Genomic DNA, 22,674 nt, shown 5'->3' with positions numbered 1-22,674 from the left:
CATCAGACGAAACTGAGTATAGCAAGTATATGTTTCAAAACCACAGCTGGCCCGCAGACGTAGCACTCCCTTGTCTGACGTAGTCATCGTTAGCTCTCGGCTAAAATGTTTTATTGTGTCATAGAGCAGCGTACACAGATAAACAATGCTCTTCAAGCTCAAATTTTTATTCTTTTTTTGGTGTATTTTTCTCGTGTCTATTTGATTTATCCCCCGTCAAATTCTCATGATATATAAGACGGGAAAAAAGTGGAAAAAGAACGTTGGTTGCAACTTATGCGAACCTCTGAGCCGCCGACGAAAAATTCCAACATGTTCGTAGCGGTCCTTTTCGTACCGGTTGTAGCCGGGAACGTCCTTGCGGAAAGCAGCTCTAAGCGAGTTCCTGTACTAGCGGAAAGAAGTGGGTTTACAAAACCCTACACGATATTTCATCCCTGCAACTTGAACAAATGTGAGACTACTTTTTCCATCAAACTAATTGTAGAATGAACTGTGCTTGACAAATGAGAATCTCTAAGCTGGTTATGGCGACACATTCGGCGCACTGCAAGTACACCGGACGACACTGTCATCACGACCACGAGATTGATGACCATGTTATGATTTTATTTTGAAAGACTATTTTCAGGCACCAAAAGGTACCACTTAAGGCCCGTTGAAGCACTTGCCTTTTCTTAGGACCGAATTCCTGCAACCTCTTACGACGAGAGAATCGAGAGAACACTTGAGAGCTTGGATTGAAGTGAGGGTCCTTCTCAGAACATGGGGAGCGCTTGTAACGTAATGGCGGACGCCTCCTGCGGAGATTGGTCCCAAGTGCGCATGAGCGGGGCTCTCGCGTGGCGAGGAAGAAACCAGGTTGGAAGGACGATGCGTTTGTAGACTACCAACGCTTTCGGGAACTCCTCGCAGCTCGTATTGCAAACCACGTGACCCCGGTTCAGCAGTTGGAAACTCTCTGTAATCGAGGCTCCCTAGAGAATACACTGGCACGCTAGCGCCATCTATGTGTTGAAACTAGCATTGCTTTTTACTACCGCGCAGGGTGTAGGGTATTCGCCAGATCAAATTACGCACTATCAATGAGAACTGGTCGTTCATCACAAGGTCAAAAGATTTACGAGCCATAAACGTATGATGCGCGAAAGATATAGGACAGCATTTAGGTTTTAAGAGAAACACAAGAAAAAATTCGACGATCACGTGTTTTTATTCTTTTTTTGGTGTATTTTTCTCGTGTCTATTTGATTTATCCCCCGTCAAATTCTCATGATATATAAGACGGGAAAAAAGTGGGGAAAAAAGTTTTTCCACTTTTTTCCCGTCTTATATATCATGAGAATTTGACGGGGGATAAATCAAATAGACACGAGAAAAATACACCAAAAAAACAATAAAAATTTGTGATCGTCGAATTTTTTCTTGTGTTTCTCTAACATATGATTCCCGCTATTCACTTGAGATATATTTAATCCTCGCTATCCTTCTATTACATTCAATGCAACTTTGGCTTCTTTTTAAGAGCAAATGAGCTCGTAACATTGGCTCTGTCTTCCCAGAATTTATTTGTTTTAAGTGACAGCCAGATCAATACCCGAGCAAAAAAATTACGGATCAGTGTGTGCGTCTCCACGTCCGCATTCATCAATGGCTCTGATAGACGACGGTCACTCGATTCTGCTTCCTGCACTGCTGGAGACGGTTTGCACAGTGCCTTTTTTCCCAAATGGGAAACGAAGATGCTGAAAGAGGCCCCAGAGTGTGGTATTGAGCCGGGTGGCGCTGCATATGGGGTATCCACACGAAGGAGAAATCCGCCCCTTTCCTCCGCGGAGCGCGCATCACGTGAGACATACGTCATCCCTTTTCGACGCCTCGCGGCGCCGTTCTTCTCCGTGGCGGAGGCGCGGAGGCTTTGCATTGTCAGCACGAAAGCTCCGCAGGTGGGCGGCGGAGCCGAGGGCGGAGTTTCCCGGGTTGTTGACGTCACGACATCCGTCCACGAAGTTCTCCTTCGTGTGGATACCCCTATAGCGGTCACAGTGGCTGGCGGCGAACGAGCGACAGCGGTGCGAGTCCCGACCAACGCAAAAGCATTACTCGTGGCTGCTGTTTCACGCCCCCAGTAACAAGCTCAGGAAACTCGACTAGGGCTCTAAGTTGGACACTAGGCGACAAGTCCGGTGAGACCTCCGACCGCCGTGATCGGCCAGCGCCGCGCGGTTCTCCTCGGCGCTGGCCAATCACGGTGGTCAGAGATCTCGCTCACTTCCTCGCCGAGTGCGCAACTTAGAGCCCCTAAATGCGTCTTTCTGCGAACCTCCTGGTGAAGTGACAGGCCGTAGTGAAGCGGCAGTGGTGAAGCAGCCGTAGTTAGGTAGTGAATCGACAGGCCTTGAATTTTTAGAGCGCAGCTTCTAGGCGCGTTTCCGGGTTGTTCGGCGCCAGTGTCGCCGTCGGTGTCGACGTCGACGTCGGCATAACCGCGCGCGTTGCATTATGAAACGTTTCCCGGCTAAAGTTAGCGGGGAAATTTTTCCGTTACATTTAGCGGGGAAACTGACGTTACGTGACCTCAACACCAATTCAGTTTTCCCGCTAAATTTAGCGGGGAAAATGACGTCACGAATTCGTGTCACGTCACCCATCAACATATTCAGCGGCAGGAGGAGAGGAGGGGGGGTGGAGAGGAGAAGGGTAGGAGGAGAAGGAGGGACGCGTGGGCTCCGTACCCTCCCCTCCTCCTTCTCGAGAGCTACGCTCTAATTTTCGCATCACAGAAATTTGTAAACGTCTCTCATTTTTATTTTCTCGATCTTTGATCTTTTGAACCGAAAATCAGTTAAAGGGCCACTGACAACCGAGCATTGCTAATCTTTATGGTGGCAAAAGACTTAAAATTATTCCTCAATTGCCCTAGATATTTTAAGCTTGAAAACTGCGTATTTGTAGAAAGAAAAATATCGTTAAAATGCCTGATTTAAAAGTTTAGCTTGAATATAAGATCTGGTGCCGAAATGGTGCACTCCTTGCATTTTTGAATGACTTCAAACAGAAAGTGTTTAACTTTCCCTCTTATCGACCATGGCAATCAAGAACGCTAGCATCTGTCAACCTATCAATCAGCGCCTACTTTGCTGTGCGTTTGCCACGGGACCTTTCTCTGCGTACTGATAAAGTTCTCTTCCTGATCTTTTTTTTTTTTTTTTTTTTTTTTTTTTTTTTTTAGCAGTGTTGTGCTTAATGGGTCTAATTTTTTTAAGGTAAAATGAAGATGACGTGTTGCAGACTTTTGTGAGGGACGCGTAGGATAAGCCAAGCTTCTTTATCTCTCGACCAAATGCTCTTCCTAAGCCTAAAAATTACCAGACATAAAAAAAAAAAAGAACGTCCAAGCTTTAGCCGACTTTGCCATTGTCGTTATTCCTCTCAACGCAGTCAGAACAGACTTTCTTAGATCTATGAGTTGGCAAATCTTCCCAAAATGGCGTCGTTCGATAACGGTCGTTCTCTGTTGCCCGTACGCTAGACGGTCAGATACCGTTCCTAGCGATACCGCTCCCATCTGAAACGGACAAGGACCGTTTTCGATCGACGTTCTTTTTGCGCGAACGTTAAGTTCACAATAAAAACCGCAGTAGATTAACATTCCACCACAAGCAATGTGCATCCGACTTTCCATTGTTTCTGCCCGCAATGTCCACATGACGGGCTGAACAGGCACAGCCCCTTTTTTGCAACATTCATCAACAACGTTTGCTTCACGCTTCTTTGTTTGCAGCTGGCAAACGAGCAGTAAGCTGTTCCCAGTTAAAAAGACTTGGAAAGAGCGTGACCAGTGAATATTTGATCCATCCCCACAATCAATTCAAGGTGAAGTGTGACATGGAGACCGATGGCGGCGGGTGGACTGTAAGTGTTACCACTTACCTAAGGTTCCCATATTCACTGCGAAGACAGAGCGTAATTTTGTTCTTCATTTTAAGAAAAAAAATATTAATGGGACAGCGCAACAATTTTGACATCGAAAGAAACTCTAGCGGGTTATTTTTATTTCGTTTATTTTTTTTATTTACTTACCCGGCCGAGGCATTACGGAGTGGAGTAGATTAAAGCGATAATACCAAAATGAAACGCATTGAAATGATTACAGATATTGATTAGCAATTGAAGTTTTGAAGAAGTCGGTGTCGGTGATCTGAGTGATGGAGATGGTAAGGGTGTCCCAGTCGATTTAAGTCTTCCGTGTGACGGAACTGAATTGCCAATTTGTGCGGATGCAGTGCTCGCCAACCTTAAACCTTATCCTAGCAAATTTAAAACGAAATACTTTGCTTCTCCCTAGTGTAGTTCCCAAATTCCATTAAACAACCTTAAAGCAAGAAAATAAAATATGAGATTGAGTACTTTACACACCACAGACGTGAACGCCACAATGGGAACCACCTCAAGAGGTATACGCTGAAGTAAATTATGAGGCTGTACAATGATCTTCTCACTCCAAGATATTGGAGGTCGTCAAATTAAAGACCCTGATCGGCTACGTCTGTGACATTTTGAATGTCTCCAACATTTATGTTAAATACTTTTCCTCTATAGTAAATCCCAGTACTCAGTTATCAACTGGTACTTGCCCCACGTTTTCATACTTTCAACACTGTGTCTGTTTTTAAATTGACATCTGATGCTATAGTCTCGGCCGTAAAAATATTACTCCGAGAAAGTTTTGTGGGAAGATGGGATTCGCCCGTGACAGGGTGCTTTGACCTACCGGACTTGTTTGCGGTATGGTGTTTCTTTAGAATGTACTTCTCTGTTACAAAGCCGAATGTCATTTTATGTTCTCCGACATAAAGATATACTGCCGACCTTTCCTAACTCTTTTTACATAGAACCTGGCCCACCATTGACACGGATGAAGTGGAAAACTTCTCTAGTTATTTTGTGGAGTATGAGAAGAGTGTATAATAAATTATTAGACGCTAGTCATTTCTTTATATTTCGCCTCGTGTACTATATAATAATGAAAGTTTATAGTTCGATTAAAACACCCGACCTTATGCGCTATGTAGCCTGCACAGGTACTGACGTGACGGTTTCCACTAATTGTCAAGCAAGTTGCGTCATGCGCTCGCGACTACCATGATTTGAACCTTTCCAGTAAGGAATGCATAGCACTATGCCAGCTGAGGCTCTCTACGGGCAAAGAAGAAATTTCGCATAAAACTCGGTCATGATAAGCTTATTTGCACCTCCCACTTGACTAAAGAACGTAGAAAAGTAGAAATAGCGAAACAAAACAGAGTCATTAACCAAAAGATCTCTGCCAGTAAACAAACCAACAGGTGCATTAAAAGAAAATGTCTGCCAAAGAATGCAGAAATTAAAATATGCAGCAAATTGCTTTATTCAAGAAAGTAAAAAAATCAAGGTGCATTTTAGAAAGGCGGAGAGAAGAGGGTTCTGCACGGAAATGGCCTGCAAAAAAAGACCAGTCGCAAAACGCATACGTGACTAGAAACTTCTGCAAGAACAAGGAATGGCACAATGCTCAGTTTTCTGCCGTTGAAGATTTCTAGTCTGCACAAGAGCCTAAAATGTCTGCCATGCATGCGGCCAAACCCTCAAAGGCCTTGGAGGCCTCAGAAATTTTTGGGAGATTGGGATCGGGGGCCGGGGGTTTCCGTGTGTGTGTGCGTGTATGTGTGTGTGTGTGTGTGGGGGGGGGGGGGGGTTAAGCAAATACTAAAACAACGACGGGAATAATGCAATTTCGGCACTACTATTGCTGGCGATTCACTAACCTTGAGTCTTTCGGTGTTCATTGCCTCGCGCTATGTCACTCGGAAACATATGCATGCATCGAGATGGGCCTCCGGACCCCAAGACCGCCCTTGCCAGACGGCTTGAACGTGTCTCTGTGCTTCTTCATAACCGGCGGGAGAAAAGCGCGTATCTCGAGGAGTAGATCTCAAAATTACATACCAACGAGCGTAAGGAATGCTGAAGAAAGATTCACTTTGCTCATACTCTTTAATCGACTTCCAGGTAATTCAACGCCGGGGAAGATCTGAAAGATCCGAAGAGAACCTCTTCGAGAAAACCTATAAAGAATACCAAGATGGATTTGGAGATGCCGCGACTTCATACTGGATAGGCAAGTACAAATAAATGAATCCTTGCTTCTTTGCTTTCTAGAAAAGGCGAAGAGCAACTTGTACAGAACGAAATGCGTGGAATTTTGGTAAACTCGTTCACAGGTGTCAAGGTGTTACGTGACACTGTAGCGTCACGTGACGTGGTAACGTAACGTGATACGTTTTACTGCTGTATTTAGTTCGAAACGCTTAACGTCCTTCACGTCACATTGTAAGTGTTGTCACATATCTTTCAAAGGGATATCATCACGGGTGAGCTGCTTCGGGGACGGCTGTCCCGGACGTCAGCGGTTAGCTGAACAAGCGGGATTCCCTCCTGGGCTCCAGCATACACGAGAGGAATGCCAAGGCCCGTTCACACACTGGCGACTCCTTAGAACCTCTAATATGTCTTAGGACGAGAGAACACGCTGACGGCATCTATGCGGTGACACTGGAACTGCCTTTCACTAGAGTGAAGATTATGCGGTATTTTCGAAGTCAAATGTGTATACTACCTATGCGAAATGTTCGTTTATAACGTTGACAAAGGTTTTTCGAGCTAAGAAAGGAAGGATGATACGCGAAAGAAATAGAAAATATACGCGATTGCCACGTTTCCACTGCTACCCCATAGATGGTGCCGGTGTGTTCTCTCGTCGTAAAAGAGTTTAAGAGGTTCCAAGGCACTCGGTCTTTAGAAGTCGCAAGTGTGCGAACGGGCCTCCAGTGTTAGTAGCAGACGAACTTAACGCGCTTATTGTCGACAACGAGGCTGAGTGCGCGCTTAAGAGAGCAGAAAAATGGAGGCGTAAATTAAACGGCGGTACGCGATTATGGCAGCAGTGCTCTCAGAGTGTTAGATAAAAAGACTACGCACTGCTTCCTGCTAAATTAAGGCTGCCGAGTAAAAGGGTAGATGCAACACAAAAAAATGCGGAATCCAACACCAGCTGTATAAGGATTTGCTTGAGGACAACATTCATGAATATCGAGGACTCCTTTGTGAAAGGATAAATAAAATATTCAACGGGCCCACGACCTGCTCAAGCCACAACTTAGGCGATCCCAATGCCATCGCCGGTATCCCTTAAAGCACGATCTCTAAAGTGCCCATGCACGCCAACAAGGTTTTGCCAATTGCGAAGAGATCCCCCGCCAAGGAGAGAACTGTTTTTGCAACCCGATCAAAATCTCCCTGATCCCCCAGGGATGTGCACGTCAGCGTGCCTCCATCGTAAGGTGTAACGTTATTACCAGGTGGTGCACACCTCGGGGAACAAAGGGATTGATTGGGTGACTCCCGAACCAACAAAAACGTATTTTTCCGTTAAAGAAAAAGGTCCCAGCGTAGCACAAAACCAATTACTAAAAATGCTGCCAGCGGACAGCAATGACTGTTGATGAGGCCTATGTGTGCTTACTTAGTTTACGATTGAAAATTATACTTTCCATTAAATGCAAGCTCATATAATTATCTGATTTATGTGTAAGTTTATTGTTCTCGTGAATAAACAAAAAGTAATTAGCGTTAGTTGGTTATACTACGGGAGGTTAGTCAGCCAGGAATATGGAGACATTGTTACCCACTGTAGGTGAGGAATTTAGCCAGTCCAGTGCAACTGCAGGTCTGGGTTTTTTAACGTAAATCACGCAGTAGTGATACACGGCCGCACGCCGGTACGATGCTCATCTAGATCGAAACGGACAGAGGTGGTGATTAAACCCAGAATCCCTGAGTTCTGCTGCGCGAGTTTTCGCTTCACGTGCTCCGAACTGGACTGCGTTAGCCCACTCGGCCACTGATCCGCCTTCGTGAACACAAACACTGGACGGAAAGCGCCGAATAAGCAGGGACGAGACGTAGACAAGGACGGGGGCTACTTCTGTGTTCCTGTTTATGCGGCGCTTCGAGGAGGGATGTCCTGGACGTCAGCGGTTAGCAGAACAAGCGGGACTCCCTCCCCGGCTCCAGCATACACGAGAAGAATGCCAAGGCCCGTTCACACACTGGCGACTCCTTAGAACCTCTAATATGTCTTAGGGCGAGAGAACACGCTGGCGCCATCTATGCGGTGACACTGGAACTGCATGTCACTAGAGTGGACGAGGTACCGAATAGCCGATCTTTCTATCCGAATACAAATAATTATGAAACTATACTGACTCACCGTCTGCTATGGGAGCGTGTGATTATAAAGTATTGTTATAAAAATTAAAGATGTAATTTGATATTCACTTAGTAAAATATTCTTTTTTTTTTTGTGCACTCTCTGTAGCTTGGTTTAAGTTGGGCTCCTGGTTAATGCCAGCTTAGGGAATTTAGCGAGTATTTGCCAATGAGTGTATGATTTTAGGTTTAAGACGTGATGCTCATTCCGCCAGGTTTTGTTAGGAGCGTTTACTACAATTAGTGTTTCTTACGGTTAGTGAACTTTGAAGGAGGTGTTAATTTTATTCCTACACGCATTTTGTGCCTTCTATTAAAGGAAACGAGAATCTTCATCGACTCACGAACTTCCCAAATAACAAACAAGTTCTCAAGATTGAACTAACGAGACAAGAAGGGAACGATATCAATGTGGAGTATGATTATATTAAAGTCGGTTCCCAAGCGGACGAGTACAAACTCAGCATCGGCAAGTACAAGGGTCCTCCGGGTAGGTATCGGCGCTTTCACCATGCCTGTCGTGCCGCCTGCCACGCCCCGTCGTCGGTAATTGCTGAAATTTTAGGAGCTGCTGTTTGCAGGAGGCTGAAGAGACATTCTGGAAAGTGGAAGCTTCCATCAGCGTGTGATGACCCTAGGCTTATTTATGATTGATATTGTGAATCCTGGTGACGTTGGTGAGGTGTGAACCAACGTTACAAGATCAGAGTAGAACTTTATGTGGATCGAGTCTGCCACGTGCTAGGGAAAAAAAAAAAGTCGTAACTTTTGGAACTAGACATAACATGTTAAAGTCAGCGTACTTTTCCTTAATCCCTTGAGTATATATATCGTTTTTTCACCGCGTGGAGAACGCATATTTTGGCCTCAGTGACACCGTCGCCTGCTTTATAAAGAGTGTTTATTTATGAAAGACACTATTGTAAGGGCAAAGATTTGGGTTCTGAATGCTTTCAACCTCTCACTTTTTTCTCGTATCGTACTTTTCGAGACACGCAACAATTCAGTGGAATCTCGAATTCGGACCTTACGATTACTTTTTGAGACCCTTAGTCGTTATTTGTCTATTCTAAACTGTAGCTGTCTTGTTTTCAAATTCGTTGAATTCCCAGTTTATTACTACTTTCTAGATATTAGCGCTCGCCATGAAGCGCGTACTACAACGACATAGATGCACAATTCTGTAGCAGCCAGGAACATAACGAAAAAAAAATTGCATAAGAACAATAAATAAATGAGATTCAAAGCAATATAAAAAATATAAAACATCGTTTTGATCGCTTGCTCGTTCGTGCCGCTACATGTAAAAATAGAGAAAGGATTGGAGCCCAGTTGGGAGTGGCAGGGTGCAAACCGAAAGTGAAATCACAAAGGAACGCGGAGGAGTGTACTCAGGTATGGGCCACACAAGGCTAAGGGACAACGAAGAAAACAGTCCGCTTTGATTTTTTATACTTTCACTGTGCACACCACGTTTCTGCTTTCCAACAGCCGACGGTAAACAGTTCTGAGCGCAAAATAAATTACTCAAACCGGAGATAAAAGCATAGAACCAGTGGCAGCGCCCGATAGAACATGGAAGGTGAACAAAAAGCCACGTAACGAGGAAATCTCAAAATAAAGTCGAACAGAAAAAAATACATCCCATTGGCTCGTACCACGTACAGGCAGTGGCTCGAGCAATGCGTCCATGGTCAGTTCCGCTTTGATAAAATCCTGCAAACAGTGGCAGCTTAGGAGACGTTGGGCGTGGCGAGGGTCGACCATCTCATTATCACAAAGTATCAGATTGCGGCATCGGTCAGTCAGAACGCTGAACACGGACACAGAAGCGTGAACGTAAACCACGACCTGCGTCTCTCAAGCTGTCAGTAGCTATACCTGGCATTCCATCCGACACTAGACATAAAACCTGCCATAGCGTAGATTCGTTTCCCGATAAATTCAGGGGGAAGAATAAAATACCAAGCTCAACGCATTACTCTGTAACGTATCACGGGAGCTTGCCAAGTCCTGGCCACAAACGCATTGTGTGTTAAAGGCAGAAGCTCGCATGCACTTCGGCTATAGAGGGCTAGAAGAAGACGTGGGATAATTTCAAGGGCCAGAGCGGTCCCGCGATTCATGCCCATTATTCGCAGCATAATCGATAGGATAGAAGCAACGCCACATCGGCGGCCCAGTCGGCTAGCGTAGACCAGTGCACACAGAGCGAAAGCTCGCGCAGCTGGACTTAGGGATCCTGGGTTCTGCAGCCATATGGGTGAGCATTGCACCGGCGTGTGGTCGTGTTTCACGACTGCGTGATGCAGGTTAAAGACCCCAAGCGTAATAGTCGTACTGCACTCGCTATATTTCCAATCGACAGGGTAAAGCAGTGTCGCCGCATTTCAAATGCAGGCGGATCTTACGCTGTATAGACACGAGCGTCAATTTTATTTTAGGACTACCAAAACATATGCGAGCAACCTTGAGTATATAGAGATTTCTATCACACTCCGTAGAGATCCTGTTCAACCGTAACAGCTCATTCACACTGGAAGCGGATCCGTGTCCGCAAAGCGGTTGCGAACGCGGTTGTATAAAGATCCAGCACAATTGCACGCGCACTCGATGACATCAAGTGCGCGTGCAATTGTACTGGATCTTTATACAACCGCGTTCGCAACCACTTTGCGAACGCGGATCCGCTTTCAGTGTGAATGAGCGGTAAGAAGGTACGATACTTCATAGTATTTAAACACTATTTACATGCGCCGTTTTATTTAAAACTCAATTTCCAAAGAATGAACTGGTTTGTCGTTGTGGCGTTGTGGCGTTTTAGAGACAACGCGAGGGAACACAACTACAAAGCTAAACTAGGGACGCCATAACCTTTTACACCGTATGATAAAGCAGCACCACTTTACATCCTTTGTCGGTTCTAAAAAAATGTTTCTTTGGAGCCAACGTCGGGTGGCAAAGCCCTTATAACGATGACAAGCCAGCTCAGTTTGAGTGAAGGTTTGTTGTCGTTCTTTTCTTAGGAAGCTCATACGTTGCTCAATGTTTTGCCATCACAAGTTAGTTCAAGTCACTGTAAACAATTAAGGAGAGTTAAAAAAAAAAGTGGAGCTTTTTTTATATATTTATGTGCATATTATCCAGAATTAAAAAATGAGTTCCGTTTCTGCACAAATAACAAAACTACAATAACTGATAAAAATATTTTTATATTTATACGTAAAATGCATTTGAAGATAATGATTTTGATATATTTTGCGCCGTTCATTCGTAATTAATTAGTGAATGTGTCTGTAAAACGTGTTTATTTGATATGTTTCGTAAACATTTTTGTACAGAAGTCGAGAATTGTAACTTTTAATATGCTGTGCACATGTCGTAAAACATGAATAAAATAAGTAGATAGAATTGTTGCTATGCTTATGCTTAAGTGTAAAATTGACGGTTGTGCAAATTACCACAGTGAAAGCTTGGCAACCTTCACTCCTCGAACTTAGAATTTTTTATTTTTTTTTATTTCGAGAAAACAATTATTAACGCCGTAGCTAATGTAGCTGATAAAAAATTAAAATTTATATTGAAGCTAGGTAAAAGGCAAGAACATCTCTTTCACATATATCTTTATACATAGTTATAAAAAATGTGTCGCGGTCATTCATTACATTATCTTACGGGGAAACACCCAGCACTCACTGTTGTTTTCCGCAAAAATTTCGTTTACCATTTCGTACGGCTACAGGAATTCGTGTTCAATCAGATAGTAGACGTTAAAACCCAATTCAGGATATAAAAATGCACAGTTTAACCCTTTAAGTGCCAGGTTTTTTTCCGCGGGTGCGGGAAACCTTGGACCCACAGATGGGCAAAATTGCCTGAATAAAGTTTACACAAGCCGTTAGTCGGCAATATACCATAAAGCACAAATTTATTCTTGTTGATTTCCCATTAATGGTGATACACAGAAATTTTGGCAGCCCGAGTTTAGCTGTCAAGTGGTGGGAAGTTACGCGGAAGCGTGCCAGAGTATTTTCGAGCACGGCGCTTAAAGGGTTAAAAACAGATAAAATGTAAAAACAAATTATGTATTTCGCAGCAAGATCTTTTGAGGTGTGTTGGATCGATAAAACATATTATTCTATATTTGCGTCGTGTGAGTATATTGTAATCTTAGAGTGATCACCACCATTGATTCATTAACGCGGTGTTTGTGCCTGTGCAGGTTACGACGCTCTGAAGTCCTACAACGGATACAAGTTCTTTATGGGGAAGAGCCACTTCGCAGCTCCGTATTCAGGTTGCTACCCATATCTAAGTGGTGGCTGGTGGTATAATAAGTGCGTCCGCTCGAATCTTAATGGTCGTAAACTACAATCCACTGATCCGAAAAATAAAAGGGGCCTTGGTATTACCTGGCTCAAAGATGGCGATGCAAGTTCGTACGACGCCGTCTACGACCAGGTGGAGATGAAAATAAGGGATGCCGATTTTGACTTCTGCGCGGGTAAAATGGCAACATACTCTGATATCTGATTTTTGTATCCGCGAAAAAATAACCAATTTGTGTGGAAAGTACCATTTAGTATGTCATGTAAATTTCCCACTTATTTCTCTTAATTTCGCCCTGCCAACTTTAAGAAAAAATGAACAAACATTGGAAATAAAATTATACTGCCGGAACACAACTGGCTTGTTATAACTTATTCAGCTCTCGCAAAGATCCAAACCAAAATTCACGAAATATCCACCATTGGGTTGGACCCCATGGTTCAATGCCAGGTGATCTTTCAAGGGTGGTTTCATTTGAATTCGACAAACTTTGCGGAGTGGGTCCTCAAATTTACCTGTAAAATATATATGAGAAATCCAAATTCCTATGATGAACAAAACTGTCGTTAAAAAATAAACATATCTGGTTTGAGAGAAAGAAAAAAATGTGAAACGCTGCCGGATGGAATGCGTGAAAATCGCGATTCGATATTTGCTCAAGTTTAGACGATCTCTGCAAAATATTGACTTCTTACTTTTTTAGTCATATCACTTTTTACACTATACGCATGCAATCCGGGCTGTTTTTAGAGTACAATTGTTGTCTTTTATCATTTAGTTTATTTTTACATAAATTCGCAAACACATACCCACCCAGAGCAATTTTTACTAACATTGGGATAGCTAAATCAAACAAACGGTAAGGAGCTATATAATGAGACATATATCAATACGTAGCTGTTTATATAAGCTAACGATTTGTACATATTTTCGTTCAGTGAGGTTATTGGGCAAATTTGATTTCGCCCCAGATGTGTACAAAAAAGGAACTATGCAAATTTTAAGGTAGATTTTTAAAAAAAAGTCAATTTTTATTATCTTTTAACTTCTTTACTTGATAGCCCATAAGGTTTAGTAAATACTGCCTATAAGTCTTGAGTGTAATATTTTTGTTGTATTTTGGTGACAACTAGTTAAATGAGCCAAAGTTCAACCCGTCACTCAGTCCTCGGTTAAACTGTGCTGGCTTCACCGCAATGCTACTGGCGGCCTCATTAATAACAGATGGTTTTATAAGTCAGTTTACCATGGTGAGTTTGTTGTTATATATACTCATGACAACTCCTAGAGCCTCTGAGGCACGTCACGGAGGGCAAAATAGACCAGTCATGTTAACATTAACGTCGTCTGCGGTCTAGGTGAACCAGACATGTCTCAAGATCTGGCAAGTGAGCGTTCTTATCTGAGAAATTTCTGGCGCACAGTGTGACATAAAAAAGTGTAATTTAAAAAGACACACCAAAGAATCACTCATGGAGAAGCTCAGTACCCATCTTCTGCGATAATGAAAATTATGTTTTTCACTTATGAACGCATGGACATCTTTTTTCACAAACATGAATTGCCTGAACTATGTAGACCATTTTATTATGCTTATAAGCTTACATACAAGAGAAAAAGTTCAGCTGACAAAATAAAGAGCACCCGCTGGTACCACAACATAAAACACTTGATTTAACTACTAGTGTATCCACGTTAATGAAATACACATACACAGATGTTGATTATTGTGCACAACACTCCTCGGTGCGTTCATGCAGAGGCTTTTACAAGAAAGCTCATTTTCCTGGATAGTTAAAAAAGTTACACATTGTTAAACACCATGTAGGCACTAAAATACTGATTATGCAGTTCGCTGGGGACGCACTTCATTTTTTTCAAGTTGTCACATGTGTGAAAGGCAGATGCGTTTTCGAGCCGGTATGGATACCCATTCGGGGCTCTTGGTTTTGCAAAAATCGTCTACGTCAGGTTGTTTTTTTTTGTTTTTGTTTTTTTAATTCAGGCGAGTAAAGTTTTGACACACCTTCCCACCTTCTGCACGAAATCCGTTGATGTCTGTATGGTCTCATCCGCAGACGAACGGAAGTTGTGCACCGTCGCCTTATGGTTCAGTATAGGAAGTATTCACTGGCGGCCATTGCTGTGTGCGCGAATGCTGAGCGCGTGCTGATAGCGAGCTTCCACAGTTCTTTTGTAACGTGCATCCCGCACCATCAAGAGTGCCGGTCTTAGCAGCCTATTGATGTGAGCTCGTTCTGAGCATGCGCTCTCAACATCGCCCTCAAATATGGCGTCCAGTGAATACTTCCTACAGCGGGAAGGCGGCCGCGTGCAGCGCCGGAGTCTGCAGCAGTAACTGCTCTAGTGCAAACGTCTAAAACAAATGACACCTTGGACGCGCATTCGTCAACGCCTTATTTTGGTTATGTACTTCAAATAATTTATACGGGGAAGGCATGCGCGTGCCGCGCGTGCGGCTGCGCGAGCGTAGAGATTTTAGTCACCGCACACGAAAACTCCACGGAACCCTATAGCCAAAACAGTTTCGCTGTAAAACGCGCACGTCGCGCGCTGCAAAGAAAGGCAAGAGTCAAGCACTTTGTGCTTAACGTTTGCGCGTTTTTCAAGCTCTCACCAATTCGTGTTCTTAAGGTGAGCGATGTTTTCAACCAGGAGAAGGGGCGACAACTCGGCGACGTCTTCGTGCGACGGCTCAATGGTCGAGTGTGTCGTACGGAATAAATCCCAATTATTTCGATCGGTAAAAGGTTTCTCTTTCGAAGCTAGACAGATTCTCCGGTACCGCCAACAACAGTTCTGAAGAAAAGGTCCCACACTCTAAGAAAAAATGGAGGAAAAAAGTAGCAACGGCGCGCCTTCCTCCCTTCTACCGACGCGCCCCCAAGCGGACACGAGAAAAGGGGAGGAACGAAACTTTTTTCTCCTTCTCCAGGCAGACGGGTGAAAGCTTTCGCCCTCCCGACTCATCGGCTTTCGGTTTCGTTTTTCGAGCAGGTCGCGCACGTTGTTTAATAAATAGCTGTTGAGTTGATTGAGCTTCAGCAGCAGCGAAGGCCGCCTGTAATTCCGTCTTCTAGTCTAAACGTGCAGAACATTTCGGTTGCATTGACGTTTTTATCACTAATTTTATCAAACGAGCAAACGAAGCCGCTAGAAACAGCGAAGTTCCGGGACAGTGCCAGCAGTGCCACGTACACTGGGGGATGGCCGTCTCCGGATTGTTTGACTCGCGCGGCACGGAACTACAGCCGCTACAGCCACTGCAGCACTACAGACTACAGTAGCGAAAGCACGAGGAACTGTGTCGACGTTTTCGACGTTATGGAAACCGCAGGAACTGTGTCCGCTGTGTCCAAGAAAGGCAGGTTTTGCTGCCGGCTGCCTGGGTGCCTTCCCCCCTGAGTTCGGTTCTGTTTTCCGATGCCGAGTGCAACCGGCGTTCAACGTGGTTCTGTGTTTGTGCGTGTCAGCAACATAGCTGCAACATCGTGATGGCATGTTGTGGGTTGTGAACGGAAGACTGGAATTATCGCCGATGTGACCGTGTGTTCGCGTATCAGTGGTGTAACAACAAGAGGAGATCGTAAACGGTCGGGCATTGATGCCGCTGGTCGGGCCGTGATCGGAGGAGGCGGGTTGTCGCAGTTTGACATTCTGCTTTACATTAAAAAGTTTAATACCGCTTGAGGGATTACGTGCAATCGATCAACGTGCAGATAGTCATGTTGGAACGCTGGTCTGAGCAGTATAAGCTCCTATCGTACAGTGGCCAATGTGACTGTTGGTTGTATTGTCCCCGAGAGCGATTGCGCTCTGGGGTAAGGACAACAGTACGAAATTGTGACGGAAAGTACGTATATTTACAGTGTGGAATTTTAGCATTAGAAAACAATAGTAGGTAAAATCGAAAAAAAAAGCTACCATTTATTTTGCTGTTTAAATATATACTACGGTTCCTGGAGAAACTGCCCTCCAAGTGGCACGCTGGGATGAGCGCTAGAAGTTTTCGGGCTCTCCACGGCGTAGCTCCGTACACTTAACACGTGCCACAAGTCGCGGCTTTGACTGCATTCAAGTTGATCGAAAAGCGATTTCTCAGCCCGTGAAGCATCACTTCCAGCTGAGTGAATATCCGCTCTACAGAGATTAATTCAAGACGGCAATTGCAGCTTTGCGCGAACAGCAGAAATAGAAAAACAAACACTACAATAGAAATACAGGCTACGACGCGCCGTGCGGGGAAACAAACTCATGGCTTCGAACCGCATTGGAGCGGTTTGATTTATTGCTTTAAAATAATTACGGCGTGATCGAGCGTTTACTTTTTAATAAGGGATTCATCCCCTGAGCCATTCAAAATACTCTCAGAGGTATGACATTGCTGGGAAAAAATCAACATGCTGGGAATGCTTTTATTGCTTAGGGAGTCACCGAAAAGTTCCGCACGTTCAAAACGACCAGTATAAAAGACGGAAACGTAAACACGGGTGTAGTGTTCGGGTTAGTGTGGTGTTCTGTTGTATTGATATTTGTGTGTGCAGTGCATGTGCTTAATGTATGTTCACCTGATGCTTGTAATAAGTGTAATGGGTGTCATGTGTGTATAGCAGAGGATCCTCAAGCGCAGTAGTGGCCTCAGAGAAGCAAATTATTTTCGTAGAACATGAATTGGGCGGTATCTAGCGCCACCTAGCCTAGCTACTTGCAATTACTCTGCTTGACCCCGCCATCTGGTGGCTAGCAATTCAACCTTCTTTCACGCTACGCGATAAACAGCGGCTTCGAGTTTGTTCTTTCGAGAACGGCTTTTGGTTTCGCGCAGTGAGTTTGCCCTTCTCCGTGATGTGCGGTTGACGAAGGAATTGTGACTCGAGGAACAGCAAAGGTAAGACGCAAAGTGCACGAAGTAACTCGGTATCGGTTGTCTCCGTTTAACATCGCAGTGCTGTCGACGAGAAGACTGAGTAACTGCTTTCGAAACGCAGGTTTCTGTACCTGTGGGGTGAATCTGGCTTCGGAAATAAACACAGTTTTCGGAAAGATCGTGTTACGCTTTCATTTGCTGCTGCTCTCGTCCCGTACAAGAGACGTAGCGTCCTCGTTAAGCCTTATTGGGCTCGATTTGCTCGATTCGGGGCCGCCATATTGAGATGCAAGCGACGGAGGAACTTTGCTCACCTGCTTCAGGGACGAAGGTTTCTCCCTTTCTAAAGGAACATAGGTTACAAGACCGTTCCTCCCGTAAGGGAGGACTATCCGTACCATTTTTTCTAAGAGTGTAGGTGGTTGGAAACTGAAATTTCCAGAATGTGGTGGTCAGAGCCCAAATTTTCCTCGAGATTGGCCCAAGTACAATTTCCGCGCGCTTTGACTAGAGAGATATCAGGGCAGGTATCCCGGAAAACGCTGTTGCCCATGCGTGTGGGCTGCCCCGGTTCGTTGAGGAGGGTTAGTCCGAGGTTTTCTATGACGACCATCAGCTTCCTACCCTTTAGGGCGTCTCGTAAGTAGCCGAGAACCCCATGCGGCGCGTTAAAGTCTCCCACTATGGGTAGGTTGTTCCTTCGCGGGCAAGCAATGCGGAGTGCGTCCTGAAAAGTTCATCGAACACGTCTTGCGTTCTTTTCGGCGAGCTATAGACGTTTAAGAGGAAGAGACTGCACTTTCCTCGATCCATGGCCAAGAAAAAATAGTCAGAGTGCAGGCGAGCTGGTGTAAGTTGAACATGATTGTAAACCTGAGACTGGGGCAGAAAAAAGAACACAACAGAAGGTAGTAAAAGAGGAGGCAACGTCTCAAACTCAGCTGCAAAGTTTATTTCGTACACACTTTATATACTCTATCTCCAACGCCGTCTCTGCAAAAAAAAAAATAAAACATAAAAAAAACACACACACACAGATGCCAAGAGGACAATGACACTTGGGTAAACATTCTCTTCCCTATTGGAAAAACGTACAAGAAACTAACCTGCTGCTTGGTATGACACCACAATAATTTCTTTGTGTTATGCATGCAGCTAGTTTGGTTTGGCGTTCTGCATAACTGGAGATACCGGCACCGCTATGGCTCCGGGTCTGTCTATACTGGCAGCCACTTTGCTTGCCGATATGATTCGGTGTGGCTGGTATGATTTTGCGTCCGATGACGTAGGCGACTGCCGACTTTCCAACAAAACGCTTATACCACAGGACCACCGGTATAACCAAATCATAGATGCAGAAAGACGACCGCCATCTTCCAACAAAAACGTCCATCGTTCACCACCGCTATCGTTACATACACCATACATGTCGAAAAAGAACATAAGCCACGTTTACACGAATGCGACTTAGTCGCATTGAATCCAGTTGCCGCATTCAATATGCGGTCACGTAAACGGCATAATGCGCAAAGCGCATCGCATTTTGGAACGGGGAGGATTATCGGAAGGCGCTCGCTGCGGGAGCGAGTGAACAGCTGAGAACATGGCGGTGGCCAACCTCGTCGGCGGCGCGGAGAGCGGTCCCGCAATTTTTTTCCCGCGAACGCAAGCTTTTATTGCGATCATAAGTAAGCGGAATATAGCGGAGCTGCTCGGTGAGGGCGGCCCCGTCCAAACCTTTGCGAAGTACGACTTGCGCGTCCGAAGGGGTCACAAAGGCTTCGGTGCAAGCACGAATGACACCGAGAGCTCCGAGCACTGTAGAGCACTGCATGGTAGCGCAGAACGAGCAGCTCCTACCTCGGTGCAGTTCCTGGCTCCGCAAGAGCCTCTCGGACTCGGGGTCCGGTTGGTCCGGTCGCGATCGGCGAGGTCTAGCGCGGCGAAACGTGGAGGCTTCCTCAAAGCGTGCACACACACGTCGCCTCTCGTTCAGAGTGAACCGGCGGCCCGGCCTGGGGTCCTAAACGCCTTCCGTCTCCCAACTTCTTCCACAGCACCGAAGACAGCGGGCACGATCTTTACGTTCAGTGAATGCGTCGAAAGGCCTCCACGTGCGATGCACCGGAAAACGTGGTGCGGCTGGTGCCGGAACGGAACTGCATAACTTCGAGCTTTGAGTCAACGTGCACGGCAACAAACCGATCGTGACACCAAGCCGCGGATACCGCATCGCCGGTCGACAGCTGCAAACGGCCCGTTGCTCGTATCGTGGGCCGTGACTCGTACTCGGCCAACTTGGCGTCTTTTCGTGGCCCCTCGCGTCGTCGCAACCAGCCACAAACCCGACAAACCCACCAGCCCGAAACCGTAGTGACCGTAGCCTGCGTTGGAGAAAAGCGAAACCGAAACTTAAAGCTTCCGCCCAGTGGCTTCCGCTGCCGCGGCTTTTCTAACTTCGCGGCTTCCACTTCCGGTCGTCGCGGAGATGGCGAAGATAGAGCGGTGTGGGGGTTCGTTGGCTCGTTTACGGTTACGGGACAGATGTTTTGCGGTCCGTTTCTACTGCGTCTCTGGCTCTCAACTGGACGGCACCTCTCATAGTTCAACCAGGCGTGGTCAGCCTGCGCCAGGCCGGCTCGACTCGTCCGATCGCCGGACCGCAGGCGACTTCCAAGTACGGCCGTTAGGCCTAGGATCCGAAGGCCTAGGGTCCGTGAAGCGGTAAGCGAATCTCGTCCCGTTTTAGTTCTACTTTTAAATTACATTAGGTGCGCTACAGTACAAGCATGCGTGCAAAGTGTTCGTGACAATTTTGAACTAGAATAATTGTGCTTCATTGCGGTCATTTGCCGAAAATGTAAATCGAGCAATGAACGAGGAGCCATGCTTGAAAACGGTGTATGTACGATGTTAACTTCTACCTGGGCGGCTAAAAAAAAAAGTCAAGACTGGTTACGGTTGGATGCGAGGCTGGTCCCAATGCAATGGTAAGCACTTAGAGCGCCTTTCTGAACGGCATGTTAGCAATATAGCGATCAACGAGACGAGCGACGGCGAGAAGCTACGAGAGCCGGCGCCGAGCGACGATTTCTCACTCGCTGCTTGCGCCGCTTGGTTCTTGGGCTTCTAGAAAACGTCGCTCATCGCCTTGGACGCTCGCACCAATCGCTTTCATAATGTGTGTCTCGTCGCGCGGCTGACTACCGTGTTTACTCGAATATAAGTCGACCTTTTTTTTTTTTTTTTTCTCGGAAATTGTGACTAAAGAATTTCGACACCTACATTCGCGACCAAATTTTGCGACCCTACCGGAGGCATGAAGCTATCGAGTCACCGAGCCGGCGTTGCCGTAGAGCCGCGCCGCTTCTTGTTTCAAAAAGCTTTTGGTTGCCGAAATGGCTCGCCGCCCGCGGCGGGCGTCGGATTTCGACATCGCGCCTCTAGCGTTCCCCTTGGTGGGCAACGGGTAAGGAGAGGAACGCGATGCGCCATGCACTTTACCCTCCATCCTCGCAAACGCGCACAAAAAAAAAAAAAAAAGATATTTTTGTTAGTTGCTTGAGGCGGCTCGGCTCGCGTGTTGCTCATGGCGACACGGCGGCTTTGCTTGCGTCTTTGTAGTTTGTCTTCCGTCGCTTCGGACCTTTTTTTGTTTCTTGTCGTCATTTTACAACGGTGTCAGTGAAGTATTGCTGCGAATTTGCGAGGATGTCTACCCAGCTGACGAAGCTTCGGACGATGATAACATGTCCAGAAGTTCTGACGGTGATGAAGTTTTTGGCATCGCCCCGTGATTTAGCTGAGAGTGATGTAAATAAAGGTTTTTTTCTTTCTTTTGCCCAAAATTTCCCCTGTTCTTAAAAATAAAAAAAAAAGGTCGACCTATATTTGCATTTTTTTTTGTTGTTGTTTTTGGTGGATCCAATAAATAGGGTTCGACCTATTTTCGAGTAAATACGGTAACTTTAATTTTTATTTTGGGTTACGTCGGACGCAACTCGAATTCTTGACAGTTACGTTGGGCGTAACTTTAATTTTTATTTCGGGTTCCGTCGGACGTAATGTTAGACACTCCGTTACACTTAAGGAAAATAGGGGCTGCTGGTTCATCATATAAACCAACCGTTTGTGTTTAATTAAAATGCATCACTGACCTCAAAAAAAAAAAATACTGCTATCCTAGAGTCTATGCTATAGAATGTAGCGCTTCAGATAAATGTGTTAATTTTTACTTTTAGTCCCTGCCCCCTCCAGATACTGTAACGAAGAAAATAAGGTCGTACCCCGCACCTCCACCACTTTTGTCACATAAGAATGGGGCCTTCTTAGACTTAGTTCGGTTAGTCCCAATAAAGATTTATTAAACAACTGGCATAATGTTAAACATTAAAATACACACATAAGAAATTAGACTTTGGGGGAGAAATAATTCCAACCTCTAGAAAATTTCCCTGCCGTCCTCCCTGACCACACACACCCTCAGCGGGGGCCCCGACCACAGCCAAACTCGACAAACACAGTTCCACACAAAGGCGGGCGAGCCGAACTCCTCCACAGCCGTAAGGGGGACCAAGTTTGCGAGCTAGCGGGCGGACGGCTCCACAGCCGAAGGGGGTCGGACGTGCAGGTTGGTTTTCCAGAGGCAGGGAGATGTTCACGGCTTGGTATCCAGGAGCCAAGTGCCTTACGGCTTCTCGGTGGCCGCTTATATTGGGTTCAGCAGCATTCTGGGGTCCTCCAGTCCACCAATCAGATAATTTTGGAAGGACCAATCAAGAGGGGTTTTCTTAGCACCAATCAAAAGGCTGGGAGCCCAAAGCAAATACGAACATTCCAAAAACATGCGCATACACAAGACAGAGCACATTCCAAACGAAGCCCACAAGAGCAGCCATAAACAATAGAAAGCACCTTCTTAGCCACAGAAGTTATATATACGCAAAGCAAAACCACCTCCGAAGTAGAGATCCCAAATGCAAACATACACCAGACAAAACGTTTCCAACACGGGGTTCTATAAACTAAGTGTAGCGTTACAGCGTTCACGTTCGCCCCCATTTGGGGCCCCCCGACTCCGGTGGAATCCATGAGCCGTCCCGTGTAGACGGAAAGAACTCTCGGAGAAGCAAAAAACATAAAGTGGA

At 45.5% G+C, this 22,674-nt stretch overlaps 1 protein-coding gene across 1 annotated transcript; it reads left to right on the top strand.

The window, feature by feature from the left end:
* The first annotated feature begins 270 nt into the window (after positions 1-270).
* LOC8025487 (angiopoietin-related protein 7-like) lies at positions 271-13,051 on the top strand. Its single transcript, XM_029972241.2, has 5 exons — positions 271-454; positions 3,785-3,915; positions 6,052-6,160; positions 8,630-8,800; positions 12,533-13,051. Exons 1-5 carry the CDS (start codon positions 277-279, stop codon positions 12,841-12,843), a joined length of 900 nt encoding a protein of 299 aa, XP_029828101.2. The 5' UTR covers positions 271-276; the 3' UTR covers positions 12,844-13,051.
* The last annotated feature ends 9,623 nt before the right edge of the window (positions 13,052-22,674 follow it).

This window comes from Ixodes scapularis, unplaced genomic scaffold, assembly GCF_016920785.2.
Source record: "Ixodes scapularis isolate PalLabHiFi unplaced genomic scaffold, ASM1692078v2 PGA_scaffold4__175_contigs__length_147842914, whole genome shotgun sequence".
Taxonomy (NCBI): Eukaryota; Metazoa; Arthropoda; class Arachnida; order Ixodida; family Ixodidae; genus Ixodes; species Ixodes scapularis.
Note: the sequence above shows the minus strand (reverse complement) of the source record. Positions and strands in the feature narration are given on the sequence as shown.